The sequence below is a fragment of the Spermophilus citellus genome (assembly GCF_964194105.1).
Source record: "Spermophilus citellus genome assembly, chromosome: 1".
Lineage (NCBI taxonomy): Eukaryota > Metazoa > Chordata > Mammalia > Rodentia > Sciuridae > Spermophilus > Spermophilus citellus.
Window position 1 is genome coordinate 42239274 of NC_138182.1, and position 17880 is coordinate 42257153.

Consider the following 17880-nt stretch of genomic DNA (forward strand, 5'->3'; position numbering starts at 1 on the left):
TTAGCCTCAAATTTTGGGAAACCCCCTCCACACTTCTCATATCTTCATCTAAGCTTGAAAGCTAAAAAAAAAAAAAAAAAAAAAAAAAAAAAAAAAAAAAGTCAAGGAAGACAGTTTTAGTAGTTTGGTCAAGATCTTCCTCAACATGGACATGATCAATCAGTATTCAATGGCTGTGATTCTGCAATGAATCAGACAAGACAAGATCCTGGTCTATTACAAGCCTTTTATTCTTGTTCAGACACCCCCTGAGGAATTAAACATTCTCTAGACAATATAAACTAAGAACTAGTCTCAACATACTTTCTTTCTGAGGGTTCACTTACCAAACAGCCACCCAATTAAATAAATGTGCATTTCTCTTTCAGGGAATAGAAATGGAAGCTCAATTGACTGAGCCACAGGAATGAAACACAGAAAGGGAACATGCTGTTATATTTTAACTAGTATGTAAAGAAGACTTATGCAATCAGCTCTCAGAGCCCTTCTTCCAGAGAATTCTGTTGTACAGCAAATCTCTGCGGGGATGAAGCCTCATTGCCTTGGCCTGCTCATAGCTGTGGTCCTCCTCTGTAAGCAGCATGGCTTTGCCTTTCAAAGGTAACTCACTAGATCCCTACACTGTGTGGGGCTGTTTTCCTTGCTTTATTGTCTCTCATTGAATGGAGTCAGGGTAGGGGTTTGGGGAACAAATTGTGAAAGCTTGAAGTCCAGCTCTCTTGGACAATTTTCAAGTTGTCCTGACAAAGAAGTGGATGTCAGTACAATGGGCTATCATTAGAGATAGTGTCTTTTTGCTTTTCTGGATCTACTTTTATTACAGGAGAATCCTGAATGACAGAATATTCAGTGGCTATGAATAATAATAACATGGAATCTTTTATAAAGGCATTTGTTTGTATCCTAACTAAGAGATCACATGATTTATATATTTCCGTCTTTGTGTAGAGATTTAACTATAGATCATTTGTTTTTCTCTTGTCCATAAGATGGAGAAGAGGGTGAAGTCTTTAAAAGATTTGAATCATGCATGAAATACGAAAGGAAAAAAGAGCTATGTTTTAAAGAACACATACATGAATACATCTAATTCTTATTTTTGACTAGTAGAATGATTCCCTTAGATATTCTATTATAAACTACTTAGAAGAACACAAATGAACTCATGCTAGAGCCTATAAATATATGGAGTGAATAGTTCCAGGGTAGATGTATTGTTGGAATTTACCAACTAGTCAATTCTTTTGTTTTTTAAAATTAATATTGCTTCCTTTGGAACTGTGTTATTTTTTTCTTTTCTTTCTTTTTTCCTTCTTTTTGCTTCTATGATTTTTTTCTTTTCTAATTATCTCTCTGAGTCAGATTCCTCTCCTCATTTTTGTGAACAGCAAAGACAGAAGGAATGTGTAACAAAAGAATATATCAGAAAGCAGGGAAAATTCTACCAAACACTCTTTTCTGAATAAATAAGCATAGAACAATAGTTCAGAGAATAGAGCTTAGATCATGGGCCCAAAGCTGTGCCTATATATGATTACTGAAGAGTTGATAGATTCATTTTTGTTCAATGTAATTGTTAAATATCAAGTAAATTGTGAAATAGTGTTTGTTATTGAACTGATATAGGAGTCAGAATTGCTAGAATAATTGGTGACTTGTCTCTGTATTTTACCAATATATCAGATGACTGTGATTTCTAAGGTCTTTGCTAGCTTTAATAGCCTATAAGTTGATGATTGACTTTAATTAAGGGAAAAAAAAAAGAGGAAGGAAAGAAAATGGATTATATCACGTCCAACTTGGTTAATGTCGACAGAGACAGTATCACTGACAGTGAGCAGAAAGGAAGGAAAACTATGGTTATTTAGCACCTATGTTTTTATTTGTTCTGGACACTGAGCAGTGTTCCCTGTTTAATTGCTTACAACACTACACCCTAGGATTTTTTTTTCTTTTTTCTGAGACGGGATCTTGTTATGTTGCCTAGACTGACCCTGAACTCCTGGACTCAAGAGAGCCTCCTGCCTATAGTGCTGGAACCACAGGTGTACGCCACCACACCTGGCACACACTAGTCATGTTTATGGATATTTAATAGGGAGAGGAAATTGGGCTCCAGAAGAAAGAATAAATCATCAGAGCAAACAATAAGTGTAGAGCTTAGATTTGGTTAGAAATCTAAACTTCAGCCTTGTTTCAATCCTATACTGCATAGCATGACTTCTAAGGAATCTAGAAATTAGGAGCCAGTTTGAAGGGAAGTCAGCTTTAGTCACAGTGAATTTAAGAAGATAGTCCATTGGGAAAATAGCCTGGAAGAGAGGCAGAGGCTGGAAGACCTCTCCTACTGGCAGGTGTACATATGGCCTCAGAACCAGCTCAACATAACTATCCTCGGAGCTGCCTGTAGCAGACCATGGGATCTTGGTACACATGCTCACATCTAGGCCGCCATATATATTTTTTTTAAATAAGGTCTGAGTAGGTTGCCCAGGCTGACCCTGAACTCCTGGGCTGGATGGATCCTCCCAACTCAGCCTCCTGAGCAGCTGGGATCACAGGTGCACACCTGCCCCTGACTTCAGGCCGCCATCTTGATTCTATAATAAACTAAACTCCTGGGTAAGATAACACATTGCAAGACCCACCAAAGGTTTTACCACATGTCTTCAAAATAAGTAAGTACATAGTGTTTTAGTGGGACTAAGCATAATGGAAGTGAAGGAGAAAATAATGAAAAAAATGAGTGAAAAAACTCTTCATGCATAAGGTTTTCCTATTCTTTGCTTCAGCATGTTCTCAGAAAAGTGACAATTATGCTTAAAGAGAAGAATGAAATATAATCGACCAAATAATATCTCATTGAAAATATTCAATACTTTGTGCATTCTTTGGAGGTCCCTGTGGAGTGAGGGTGGGGGCCAGGGAGAGCTGGCAGAGGCATAACTGAATCCTGGTTCCAATCCCATCACTAGAAATAACATGGCAAACTCATCTCTCTGTGAGTAAAAATAAATTTTTTTAAAACCAACTGTTTCTGAGCTTTTCCAGGAATGGGTTATTACTAAAGCTAAAAGGGAAATCTAATTTCATTCAGAGCAACAGCCTTTGATAAATTATTTCTGGGGGCAAGAATATAAACCCTTCTAAAAAGAACTAATGGTCTGGCTGTTTCCTAAACTGTCTTTGTTATTGTCTTTTTGTTGCGATCATTTTCCTAATAACAGTTTATATCCAAGTAATCTCTTAGTGGCTGATTTGTGGATGCATTTTGATAAATCTCATCAGTGAAATGCCCTGGAACAATGACAACAAAAAAAATTTAAAGGCATAAATACCATATGCCAAAGACAAAAGCAGCCAAAAAAAAAAAAAAACCTCACATATCTCCATATTCACTTGATTTTAAAGGCCAAACACTATAAAGAATAAAAATAAAATACTATCCAGAATCTTGTAAACAAAGTCATTAATTGTATTGTGCAGTGATTACCTAAGTGCAGCTTGTCAGCAGGGACTATTTATTTGGAAAAAAAGAAAGTGAGAAAAAGTAGGAAGGAACCGGAGAGTGGAGAAGCATTGAGGATAGAGGGTTTCTGAATTATTAATAGGCCACAGGAAATGTTCTTTCTGTTGACTTCATATACTATCTGGCTACCTGGAGACCAGTTTATTCTGTTTCATTTAGCTCCTACTGATATATTATTTTCATCTCAAAGAACAGAAGACCAGTGCACCTAAAACATGGTAATGCTTATAGCAAAATTGCAGCCTTGGGCTAGGTTGCATTGTTCAGAAGCATCTCACCAGCTTCTCAAATTCAACATAATCCTTCAGAATTATGACAGGTGTGATCCTTCCCCTGTGAACCATAGTAAGGAACAGACCTTGATGAACATAATCCCATTCTTAAAGGGGAAAAGGCAGAACGTGTGGCATAGATATTAAAAACTCAGGATCTGGAGAATGGAACCTCAGTTCTGCTATGCAGCTTTGGACAATTTATTCATTCTCTTTAAGCATCACTTTGCTTTTTAAAATTGTTTTAAGTGACCTGTTATTCCATTGCACTTGCACTTTTTATTCTTGTTTTTGGTACAAGAATTTTTTTTCTCAAATTGTTATTGTGTAAACACTATAACTGTATTATTTCAGGGATGAAATAAAAATCCATCTTTACTTTTCACCTCTCACTGCTTCACTAACATTTTATGTAGTGGGATTATCTTTCTCTGCTGGTACTCCCATCCCCAACCCATACTGAGGATTGAACCCAGGACTTTGCACGTGCTGGGTAAACACTTTACCACTGAGCTACATCTCTAGCCCTCTATTTTATTTTGAGACAGGGTCTTCCTAGGTTGCCCAGGCTGGCTCCAAATTTGCAATCCTTCTGCCTCAGCTTCCCTAGTAGCTGGCATTACTGGGGAGTACAGGCCTGTGTCACTACACCCTACCTCCCTGAACTTGCATGGAAAATTTCATGGCTTCTCAGTTCACTTCTTAGTAACTGACAGTCTTTGGGTCATGTTAAAATGTCAACAGGAGCAGTGGCACACACCTGTAATCCCAACAGTTTGGGAGGCTGAGAAAGGAGGATTGAGAGTTCAAAGCCAGCCTTAGCAATGTAGTGAGGCCCTAAGCAATTCAGCAAGACCCTGTCCCTAAATAAATATATATTTAAAACAATCCCCAGTATCTAAAAAGAAATAAATAAATAAAAGAAAACAGCCTCAATTTCAAAATTAGAGTATCAAGTCCTATTAGATATTATTCAGATATCTCAATCTCTATTGTTAAAAGAAAACTTTTAGCTAAATTAAATTTAACAGTATTTAATTAAGCAAAGAATGATTTGGAAATTGGGCAACCCTCAGAATCAGAAAAGATGCAGAGAGCTACATTCATTTATGTGCGGAAAACAGAAGAGAAGTACAGAAACAGCTTGAATGTTTATTTTTGGTGTTTGCCTTATTTGGACATGTTTGGATCAGATAGCTGAAACTCAACTGCTTTGATTGGCTCAGACACAGCCAGATGTTTAAAAAAAATAAAATAAAACAGGGCTGGGGTTGTGGCTCAGTGGTAGAGCGCTCACCCAGCATGTGTGAGGCCCTGAGTTCAATCCTCAGCACCACATAAAGACAAATAAATAAAGGTACATCTACAACTAAAAAATATTTTTTAAAAATAAGTAAATAAAACAAACAAATAAACAAAACATACCTAAATGAGGCTTTCAGTTTTTTTTCCTTCTAAATTAGGTTGTACTTCTTTTTAGGGAGGTCAGAGGCATTCCTCAGGTCAAATTTAGCATAATTTAATTTTATAGGAAAATAACCCTTCATTTCTTACACACCCCTGACTCTTTTGGAGACCCCTCCTACCCTTGTTCAGGAATTCTCTGGATCAGGACTGATCCATCTTTTTCTGGGTAGTCTCTTAGGACTACATCTTTCACTCCTGAGAATTTTGCTTGGTCCTCTGGATCCTCTGCTGAGATTCTCTTCCCCCTGTAGATGGCCCTATTGGACAGCATCTGGGTCATAACTGCCCAACTTTTAATCCTGCCAGCATCTTGCATCTCTCTGCATTTATATGTCCCCGTGTATAAGATGACATATGCAGGTTTAGCTCTCTCGGGAGAAACCAAGGTGCCAATCCTTGCATGCCTAAACTGGAGGAAACATGGAACTTTCTTGCCAAAGTCCTCCCTGCTAGGTGGAGGTGAAGGGACTAGTAGCACCAAAACTCCATCCCTTCTGGGAAGGTGGTGGTGCCAAAGAACAACTTGCTCCAAAGAAACACCAACTTGCTTCACAAATCTTGCTTCTCTTCTCTGTTTTTTATAGCCTCTCTCTCTGATAAGTAAGGGGGCACAGAGTTATGAAATTAACTTTCAAACATTATAAACTCTGCATAGGATGATCTGACTGACCTTCATTGTATTACCTAATGGCACTTTGATCAAAATCAAGTAGGAAAAGTTCAGTTCACCACAGTATAAGCTCAAATGTATCAAAATATTTGATGGTAAAGTTTTAACCTTTTGTATAATTATACTCTTCAACATTTCCTAACTTAATTTTTTAAAGTTTCAGAGATTTCCCCCCCCCCCACTCCATTGTTATAGCTTTTATCTTAATAGTAAGGGATAAATGTGGGGGTTCTGCCAACTACTATGTACTTCCATTTCAGTTATACATTTGGGGAACAGGGTAATGATCATTGGGGGATTTGTGGACCTAGTACACCTACTATGAATTGGACTTAGTCTAGAACTCCAGGGCCCCAGATTTCATCATTATATTTGACTCTACATCAAACAGGTCTCAAAGTATCTTAGTTTCCCCCCTTTCTGTAGTATGTAGCACTACCTGAATAAGTTGCCAAAGGTCTATTTGGGATAGGTCTGCAGGAGTCTTGATCTTGTGGGATGCTTTCTGTATTATTGTAGGGTCTTTCTTTGTGGGGATCTGACTCTTCCTTCAGAAAGAATTTTTGGGCCTAAGAACTGACTTGGGTTTGAAACTGGGCAATAGATGAATAACTAGGGCAAAGTCATGGAGCAACCTGGGTATGGAAGTGTTAGGCATGTTAAAAGGGACTAATACCCCTGACATTCTGATTAGATCCTTCAGAGATAGTACTAACATTCTGCTAGGATGGTTTTTAGAAGCTTGGAGAAAACAGTGGTATGCACGAAGTGAACTGGTAAAGCCACAACTAAAGTGGCAACGGTGAGAAATGGAATCAAAAGACTCATAGAATGTGACATTTTTGCATAAAAATGCTATGTAAGGCCAGAAAACCTACTGGGTGACTATACTCTGCTGTGGACTCAAAAGAATTCTATTTATTAAGAGAGCAAGGAGTGTGGTAAGGAGACAAAGCTCAATAGTGTCTCTTTCACAAAGTGGTTTTTTAATACTCATTTCCTCATTAAGTGAAAAAAATGAGTTCTTTTTTGGGTTATAAAAAAAGTAAAAATGGAAAAGCATAAAATCAGGGAGAAAACAATTGAAATTTCACCCCCCAAAGAGAAAATCTTTTAATATTTTAGTGGTCACCTTTATATTATTCACCTTTCTTGCATCACTCTGCATTTATATGTCCCTGTGTATAAGATGACATTAGCTGAATAACACATACCCCTTTGCCCTAGGAAGACCTTTCTTTTAAAATCAATCTTTTTTGCTCTCTCTGCCTCTTACCTTCCGTTGCTATTTCCCACCCTCCAATCAATGTCACCATGTCCCTTTATATACTCATGACTTTCTTCTGCTTTCAACACAATAGTTTTTCCTTTTTGTCTCATAGTCTGCCACGTCTTACTTCTCTCCCTTAATAGAGCATGAAAATCCCAAGTTAATTGTTATAAATCAAACTTATTTTTTCTAATTGCAAAACACCCTACAATGTGGACATACCATGAACAGTCATCAATTCTGTTGTTGATAAGCATTTCCATAAGTTTCCAGTTATTATTACCATATTAATACTGCCATACATACCCTTAAACTCTTGTCTTTAGTTGTTAGTGGCTGAAGAGTTTATGCTATGTTTGTATTAGGGATTGACATAAAATTTCCCAGTCTAGGATTTCTGTGAGCCATTTTGCCTCTGAATCAAGTCTCTCTAGGGCTATTTTCTGTTTCTAGTATTTAGAATCCTTTAATCAAGTTTCCCAAAATAAACCTATCTTCTTGCCTGCTGTCAATCATGTTACTTTCCTAATTCCTAATTACCTACAAGATGAGGTCCAAATTTCTCAGTATGCATCCAGAACCTTCTTAGGGGGAGGACTAAAACAACTTCTCAAATTCACTTCTGTTTAGCTACCATTCTTCTCTTTGCTCCTCACCTGCGTGTTGGCAGCAGTTAACAGGTTGCTACCTCCCCTGCAGTGCCCCTGGTCTCCTGCCACTGTGAGACCGTATGCTGTCTCACATATTCTGACTCACCCCTCATCTTTTTTGTGAATAATGACAAACAGTAATTATCATAACCCTTTCTGTACTTTTGTAGCTCTTGGTATTTCTCTTTTTTTTGAATAAAAGTTATTATTTGAAATATTTTCAGAGTTTCAGAAAATTGGCAAAGATAGTAGAGTGTACCTCCCTCACCCAGTTTCCCCTAATGTCGACACCTTATCTTATCATGATATACTTGTCAAAACTATCCATTACTATTAACTCCAGATCTTATTTGGATTTCATCATTTTTTCCACATGTTATGGTTTGGATGTGAGGTGTCTCCCAAAAGCTCATGTGTGAGACAATGCAAGAACATTCAGAGGTGAAATGATGGGTTTATGAGAGCCTTAACCCAATCTGTGAATTAATCCCCTGATGGAATTAACTGAGTGGTAACTAAAGGCAGGTAGAGTATGGCTAGAGGAGGTGGGTCATTGGGGGCATGAGGTATATATTTTGAGGTATATATTTTGCATCTGATGATCTCGATCTCTCTCTCTCTCTCTCTCTCTCTCTCTCTCTCTCTCTCTCTCTCTCTCCATTCTGACCATAATGTGCTCTGCTTTCCTCCGTCCTATTCTTCCACCCTGATGTTCTGCCTTATCTCAGCCCCTGAGGAATGAAGCTGGCTGTATGTGGACTGAGCCCTCTGAAACCATGAGCTTCCAAATTAACTTTTCCTCCTTAAAATTGTTCTTGTCAGCTATTTTAGTCACAGCAGCAAAAAGACTGACTAAAACAGCCCTTTTTCGGTTCCAGGCTCCAATCCAGGGTACCATGTCACCATGTTGCTGTCGATCAGTGTCTTGATCATCATTTCATTGTTTTGTCCAGATTTTTAGTTCTTTCGGGCAGGAGGGTATACTGGTCCTTATATTTTCCACCTTAATTAGAAACAAAGCCTAAAATTAGTTTTAAATAAAACAAGAGGGAAATGTTTTCCTTCTGATTTGAAAACTATTTATCCCTATACCTCAAGGGCAATGTTTATATACAAAAATAAAAGAAAAATCCTGTTCAGTTAAAAAAAAAACTGGTCTCCCCTCTGGCAAATATCACCAATATAGCATAATTTTAAATAACTAATTTAATTAATTTTTTTTATTTTTTTTAGAGAGAGTGAGAGAGGAGAGAGAGAGAGAGAGAGAATTTTTAATATTTATTTTTTAGTTCTCGGCGGACACAACATCTTTGTTGGTATGTGGTGCTGAGGATCGAACCCGGGCCGCACGCATGCCAGGCGAGCGCGCTACTGCTTGAGCCACATCCCCAGCCCCTAATTTAATTAATTTTAATTTTTAATTTTTTAATTTTGCAGTCCTATGAATTGAACTCAGGAGTGTTCTACCACTGAGCTACATCCTCAGCCCATTTTAATTTTTCTCCCACATTTTTAAATTGGTGCATTATAGTTGTACATAGTGTTGGGATTTGTTGTTATGTATTTGTACAAGCACACAATATGACAATATAATTTGGCCTATATCACTCCTAAGCACTTTTACCCCCTCTCCCCACCTCCCTTTCCTTTACTGATCTCCCTTTGATTTTCCTGAGATCTGTCCCAACTTTTCTTTTCCTTTTTCCTCTCTAGCTTCTGCATATGAGAGAAAACATATGACCCTTGACCTTCTGAGTTTGACTTATTGTTTAACATGGTGGTTCTAGTTCTATATATTTTCCTGCAAATGCCATAATTTCGCTTTTTATAGATGAAACAAACTCCATTGTGTGATATATATATATATATATATATATATATACAAACTCCATTGTGTAATATATATATATATATATATATATATATATATACACACATACATACATATATATATCTCACATTTTCTTTATCCATTCATCCATTGATGGACACCTAAGCTGGTTTAGTAGTTTGGTTATTGTGAGTTGTGCTATTTAAAAAAATGGATATGTATGTATGACTGTAGTATAATGACTTTAATTCTTCAGGATAAATATCAAGGAGTGGTATAATTGGTTTACTTGGTGGTTCCATGCCTAGTCTTTTGAGAAAACTCCATACTGATTTCCATAATGGTCGTACTGATTTATAATCCCACCAATAGTGTAAAAGTGTTCCTTTTTCTCCATATCCTCTCCAGCATTTATTATTATTTGTATTCTCTCTGACTGTCATTCTGACTGGTGTGATATTAAGTCTCACTGTAGTTCTGATTTTCATTTCCTAATTGCTGATGATGTTGAACATTTTTTCAAATATCTTTCAGCCATTTGTATTTCTTCTTTTGAGAAGTGTCTTTTCAATTCATTTGATCATTTATTAATTGGGTTATTGGGGGGGTTGGTGTAAAGTTTTTTCAGTTTTTTATATATTCTAGATGTTAATCCTCTGTTAAAGGAGCAGCTAGCAAAGATTTTCTCCCATTCTGCACAGTCTTCACATTTCTAATTGTTTACTTTGCTATTTAATTTGACACCATTTCATTTATTCCCTCTTGGCATTATTCCATGAGCTTTAGGGGTCTTATTGAGAAAGTCACCACCTATGCCTAAAACCTGCCCTGTGTTTTCTTCTAGGAGTTGCTGGGTTTCTGATCTAATTTCTAGGTCATCGATCCATTTTGAGTTGATTTTTTTGTACTGTGAGAGATAAGGGTCTAGTTTCATTCTCTACATATGGATAACCAGTTTTCCCAGCTCCATTTATTAACATGATTGTCTTTGTTCAATGTATGTTTTGGCACCTTTGTCAAAAATCAGATATCTGTAGATGTGTGGGTTTGTTTCTGTGTCTTCTATTCTGTACTATTGGTCTATGTGTCTGTTTTTATCCCAGTATCATGAAGTTTTGGATACTTTAGCTCTGTAGGATAATTTAAGTCAGGTATTGTGATGCTTTCAGCATTGCTTTTTTTTTTGGCTTAAAATTGCTTTGGTTATTCTGGGTCTTTGATTCTTTCAAGTGAATTTTGGGACTATTTTTTCTAATTCTCTGAAGAATATCATTGGTATTTTGATGGGGGTTGTATTTCATCTGTGTATTGCTTTTGATAGTATGGCTATTTAAACATTAATTCTGTCTGTGTATGAACATGAGAGATCTTTCCATCTTCTGAGGTCTTCTTTGATTTCTTTCGTCAGTATTCTATAGCTTTCATTATAGAGGTCTTTCACTTCCTTGGTTAAGATTTATTCCTAGCTTTGTTTTGTTTTGTTTTTTGAGGCTATCATGAATGGAATTGTTTTCTGATATCTTTCTCAGCAGATTCATTGTTGGTATATAGGAAAGCTAATGATTTTTGTATTATGATTTTGTAAACTTCTACTCTGTTTTTATTTTTTATTTTGAAAAAGGGTTTCACTAATTTGCTAAGGTGATCCTCTTGCTTCAGCCTCTGGAGTAGCTGAGGTTATGGATATGCATCATTGCACCTGACAGCTTAATTTTAAATTAAATAGCATGGTTTTTGTGAGGTTACTCCAAGGTATCCTGGAAACCTGGCCATTGACTCGAATGCCTTTCACACAGACCTGCAATCCCTCTCCTGACTGATGCCTTTCTTTATGTAAATAGTTTTCTTTTTGAGGGGGGATGGTAATCAGGGATTGAATTTAAAGGCACTTGACCACTGAGCCATATCCCCAGTCTTGTTTTGTATTTTGTTTAGCAGGGTCTCACTGAGTTGCTTAGCACCTTGCTTTTGCTGAGGCTGGCTTTGAACTCCTGCCTCAGCTTCCTGGGCTACTGGGATTACAGGTATGCGCCACTGTGCCCAGCATCTAAATATTTTTCACCTTCAAATTTTGATAGGGTGCTTCAGATATGAGGAAACTTGTTAAGAAATTCTTCCCTTTCTGAATAAATAGTATGCAAAAATAAAGTAAATGCATGTTGAGTCACAGTAAGAATCACCAAGAATCCCTCACAGGCCTAGCAAGAGTTGTAAGACAGAAAGAAATAGGAAAAAGCAAAAGTGAGAAAACAAATTAAACCAAGTGTCAGGGTTTAAAACTGACACTGACTCAAATGCTCATATCATTTTTAAAAGCATGTAAAGTTCAGACCCATCCAAGATAAAAATTCATTAGAGTAGTAGTCTCTTCAGGCAGACAGAAGGGATCTACCAAAAATCTACAAGCACTCTAATGGTGAAACATTAGTCAGTTTTTATTAAATATTATGATTCATGTATTTATTTCTCCACTTTTGTTTGGCATTATACTGGCATCAAAGCCATCAGGATAAGAGAAGGGAGCAAAATAGAGACTGTATAAGCAGTGAAACAAGAAGAAGGAAAACTTATTATGTGTAGATGTAATGATTTCTTGCGAAAACTCCTCAAAATATCTACATTAAAATTATCGAATATGAAAAAAACTGTTCATTGTCTCTAGCAATTTAGATAAATGCAAATCAAAACTACTCTAAGATTTCATCTCACTCCAGTGAGAATGGCAGCTATTATGAAGACAATAATAAGTGTTGGCGAGGATGTGGGAAACAACGTACACTCATACACTGCTGGTGGGAATGCAAATTGGTGCAGCCAATATGGAAAGCAGTATGGCGAGTCCCTGGAAAACTTGGAATGGAACCACCATTTGACCCAGCTATCCTTCTCCTCGGCCTCTACCCAAAGGACTTAAAATCAGCATACTACAGAGACACAGCCACATCGATGTTTATAGCAGTACAATTCACAATAGCTAAACTGTGGAGTCCACCTAGATGCCCTTCAGTAGATGAATGGATAAAAAAAGTGGCATATATACACAATGGAATATTACTCAGCAATAAAAGAGAATAAAATCATGGCATTTGCAGGTAAATGGATGGTGTTGGAGAAGATAATGCTAGGTGAAGTTAGCCAATCCCAAAAAAACAAATGCCAAAAGTTTTCTCCGATATAAGGAGACTGATTCATAGTGGGGTAGGGAGAGGGAGCATGGGAGGAATAGACAAACTCTAGATAGGGCAGAGGGGTGGGAGGGTAAGAGAGGGGGCATGGGGTTAGAAATGATGATGGAATGTGATAGACATCATTATCCAAAGTACATGTATGAAGACACAAATTGGTGTGAATATACTTTATATACAACCAGAGATATGAAAAATTGTGCTCTATATGTGTAATATGAATTGTAATGCATTCTGCTGTCATACATAAAAAATAGAATAAAAAATTGAAATTACCAAGAAAAGTGAATAGAAAATTGATATCAAAAAATCAACCTAATTTCTATATCTTGATGATAAAGAACCAAGAGATGGAATATTAAGTAGCTGTTTACAAAAGAAAAGGCATCCGCTGTTAAAGCATATAATTTTTAAATATGCAACATTTTAAAATTAGAAACTATGAAAATTTTTTGAAGGTCATTAAAAAAGGCCTAAACAAGTAGGCAAACTTTTTTGGTGTACTGATGAGAAGACACAATCATGAGTATATCAGTTCTTTTCAAATTGTTAATCTATAAATTCAGTTTAATTATAACAAAAATCTAATGTTTTTTCATGGAACATTATAGGCTGATTTTTAAAATTTACATGGGAAAGCAAAAGATCAAACCAAGAGGCTCTTTAAAAGAATCAGGGCAGAGGGACCCTCCTCCTCCTTCACATATGAAGATATAATGAGAAGGTGCCATCTCAAGAAACTGTCCCTCTCCAGGTGACAAATCTAATCTGCTAGTGCCTAACCTTGGACTTCCTAGCCTCTAGAACTCTGAGAATAAAGTTTCTGCTGTTTCTAAGGCCCAGTGCCCTCACATGCTGGAGGGGAATGGGGTCTCTCTGAGGTTTCTTTTACGTGGGTACTAATCCCATTCATAAGGGCCGAGCCTCATGCTCTCCTCATCTCCTAATACTGACACCTTCAGGGTTAGTTTCTACATTTGAATTTAATGGGCACATAAATGTTCATACTAGAACAATTTCCCACTGACACCACCAATCAATGAAGATCACAGGCTCTCTCTAGTACTCTTCTCCAACTTGGTCTTCTGGGCTCCTTCCATTGCACAACTCCACACCCCTGGGGCTCTTTGCTCCAGCCCCAGGATGAGAGGAAGCACAGTGTATGAAGACACTCTGCTCTTAATTCCCACCCTCATCCCTGCTGGCTGGAGCTCAGGAAGGAGGTCTCAACACAACCAGATGGATGGCTGGGAAATGCAGTTTTTCTGGGTCCCAGGAAGAGAAGCTGGTGTGATGGACTAGAGTTTTCACTGCCAGATGGTATGGAAACTTAGTACATGACCAAATCGATACAGCAGTTCCCAGGGAAAGTATCCACAATTGATACATGATGCTAAGTAAGAAAAAATGAAGATCAACTCCTTCTTTGAACTGCACACAAATAAGTTTAAAAGCTGAAGCAAGAAAAATAAAAAGAGATAAATGAGAATATCATTATATCTGAGAGATTTGGAAGGAGTTCTTAAATAACACAAACCTAGAAGGAAACAATGGATGAAAAGTGCAAACTTGGGCTGGGGATGTGGCTCAAGCGGTAGCGCGCTTGCCTTGGCATGAGTGCCACCCAGGTTCGATCCTCAGCACCACGTACAAAGATGTTGTGTCCGCAGAAAACTAAAAAATAAATATTAAAATTCTCTTTCTCTCTCTCTCTCTCTCTCTCTCTCTCTTAAAAAAAAAAGAAAAGTGCAAACTTATAAGTCCATGATAGATAAATAGACATAAGAAAGAAAGAAAGGCTGGGATGTTGCTCAGTTGTAGAGCACTTGCCTAGTGCTTGAGGTCCTGGGTTCAATTCCCAGCACTAGAGGAAAAAAGAAAAAGAAAAAGAAAGATTACAAATTGGTAGAAGATATTTGCAATATGTGCAACTGACAAGGAAATATTAGCTAATGTATAGAAAGAAGTTATACTAGTTAATAATTACAAGAATACAAGCAAATTAATAGAAAAAAATAAGCAGATGACCTGCAGAAGCATAACACATGAGCTAGTAATTGAAGAGATAACTCTGCTTCATTAGAAAGTCAGAAAAATAAAATTAAACATCACAAGAATCTGGGCATGATGGCCACAGCTCTAATCCCAGTGGCTCAGGAAACTGAGGCAGGAGGATCACAAGATCAAAGCCAGCCTCAGCAATTTAGTGAAGCCTTAAGCAACTTAGCGAGACCCTGTCTCAAAATTAAAAATAAAATGGGCTGGGGATGTGATTCAGTGGTTAAGTGCCTCCTGTTCAATCCCTGATACAAAAAAAAAAAAAAAAAAAAAAGTCATGGGAAGATTTCATCCCCCAACTATTTAATTGGAAATTTTAATTTGACAGCATGAGGTGTTAGCAAGAAGAAGCAACAGGAAATCTTTTCCACCACCACTGAAGATGTCCATTGATACAGATATTTGAAGGACTCATTGGACACTGTGAAATTAGCATTGTGTGTGCCCCATGAAATAGCAATTCCACTTGTAGGGAAATTCTTGTAGTCTGTGGACCACATATGGCTAGATACTCCATAAGAGGATAATATTTTTAAAATATTATTTTTGGTTGTAGTTGGACACAATACCTTTATTTTACTCATTTATTTTAATGTGGTGCTGAGGATCGAATCCAGGGCCTCGCATGTGCTAGGCGAGTGCTCTACCGCTGAGCCACAACCCCAGCCCCCAGAGGATAATCTTGAAAATACACTATTAGTGAAAACAAGATTCAGTAGAATTCATAAAGTATATCATTTTCATAAAGTTAAATCAAGTAAATATAAGTTTACTGTCTAAGAATCTACACATACAAGAATCCATATATGTGTTAAAGCATCTACACTCTGTTGCCAGACACAGTGGTGCATGCCTGCAACCCCAGCCACTTCAGAGGCAGAGGCAGGAGGAATAAGACTTCAAAGCCAGCCTCAGCAACTTAGTGAGGGCCTAAGTAAGTTAGTGAGATCCTGTCTCAAAATATAAAAAGGGCTGGAAAGTACCCTGAGTTCAATTCCTGGTACCAAAAAGAAAGAAAGATAAAAGGAAAGAAGGAAAGCAGAAGAGTCTATACTGTGAAGAAAAGCAAAGGAAAAAGTAAAACTGAAAATTTAAGAAGGTAGACACCTTTACATGGGACGGGGGTTGAGGAGGAAGGAGCACACGGTGAGATTCAAGGGTGCCAATAAAGTTGGATTTCTTAAGCAGGTGATGGGTTCATAAACATTTATTCTCTAATACAATAAGCTACTGTCAGCATACATTTTCTCTTCTGTATCAAATAATTTATTTGTTATTGACTTAATAATTATACATATTAATGAGGTACAGTGAGATGCTTTGATAACATGTATATCAAATAATAATCAGGTTATTTAATGTATTCATCTTTTCATACATTTATCATTTCTTTGTGATGAGAACATTAAAATCTTCTCTTTATGCTATTTTAAAAACACTCAACCCAACATAGTTTACCATAGTCACCCTACTGCAACAGAACACTGGAATTTATTCCCTATTTCTGTCTGTCATTGTACCTGTTGAGTAGTATTTTCCCATCCCTTCCTCTTCCCACCTGCTGGTAACCCCTCTTCTACTCTCTTCTGAGATCAGTTTCTTTAGATTCCACAGATGGGAAAGATCATGCAATTCTTACCTTTCTATGCCTGGCTGATTTCATTTATTGTAATGTCCTCAGGTTCTTCCACGTTGCCACCAATGACAGGATTTCATTCCTTGTAGGACTAAATATTCCACTGTGTCTATGTACCACATTTTCTTTATCCATTCATACAGTGATGGACACTTAGATGGATTCCATGACTATTGTGAACAGTGCCACAATAAACCTTGGAGTGCAGGTATCTCTTCCACATACCGATTTCATCTCCATTGTGTTTATGCCCAATAAAAGGATTGCTGGATCTTCTGGTAGTTCTATTTTTAAATTTTTTTGAGGTGCCACCATATTATTTTCCATAATGGCTTTACTAATCCACATTCCTACTGATAGCATATGAGTTCATCTTTCTCCACTTCCATGCAAAATAAAAATTATTTTGTTATTTTTTTCTTTTCGATATAGAGAGAAGTTAGTACTCTGCAAACTGAACCCCACTCAAGAGAGCTGTTGATTTTGCAATTGCTTAGGAATAGAAAGAATGAGAAGATATTCTCTTTTTATAAGTCCTCTATCCTTCTAACATTTTTAAATTTTGTTTTCTTTTTACAGTTACCTAGAAGCTCCTCTAGTATCATTTTTAAAAGATGGATATTTCATTTCCACACTTTTATTTAACATCAAAATCCTGTTTTGCTTTTTTCCCCCAGGGGCCAGGTTTTATCTGCTCTTCCTAGAACCTCTAGACAAGTTCAAGTTCTTCAGAATCTTACTACAACCTATGAGGTAACTTCTCCCTTATTGGTGCCTATATTGGTAGCATTTTGTATGCCGTTGTATGCCACATCATTCCTTCCTACATTCTGTCTCACTTTTTTTTGCATCGGATGTGAACTCCTTTCTCATAAGCTTCACCCTTCTCATGAATACACGACTTTGTTGGTTCCAAAATTGAACCTTCATTTGTGCTCTTGACTTTTCAGCCAATTTCATGTTAGTGCTCTGTGGCTGAAAGTGTATCCTTACAAAGCCACTACAGTAAAAGACATTCAATAGAATTTTGCTTATAAATTGGTGGTTCTTAACCAAGGAATAAGCATGAAAGACACAGGGAACAATTTATTAAAATGCATGGAACCCATCTCCCAGAATGTCTAAGGTTTTGAAAATTGACAGGAGTCAGAAAACAACATAGTAAAAAACTGGTGGCTCCATAGTTGTTCGTATTCTCTGAGAAATAGAGGTCAGACTAGATTCAAAGTGTGAGCCATAAAAGGAATGTTTGCTAAAGATAAAGGGGAGGGAGCTGGGATGGCAGGGACACCTGCAGACCTGATGCCTTCTG

The 17880-nt window shown here is 37.2% G+C and overlaps 1 protein-coding gene across 1 annotated transcript in view; it reads left to right on the forward strand.

Annotated features, from left to right (window-relative positions):
* Positions 1–463: 463 nt before the first annotated feature.
* CPB2 (carboxypeptidase B2) overlaps positions 464–17880 on the forward strand; it is a gene marked incomplete at its 5' end in the record, with an annotated part of 51500 nt that continues 34083 nt past the window's right edge. Inside the window, 2 exons of the mRNA XM_081298384.1 lie at positions 464–600; positions 17246–17321. Of these exons, the coding sequence (XP_081154510.1) occupies positions 464–600; positions 17246–17321 (213 nt within the window). The remainder of the gene's footprint in view (positions 601–17245; positions 17322–17880) is intronic.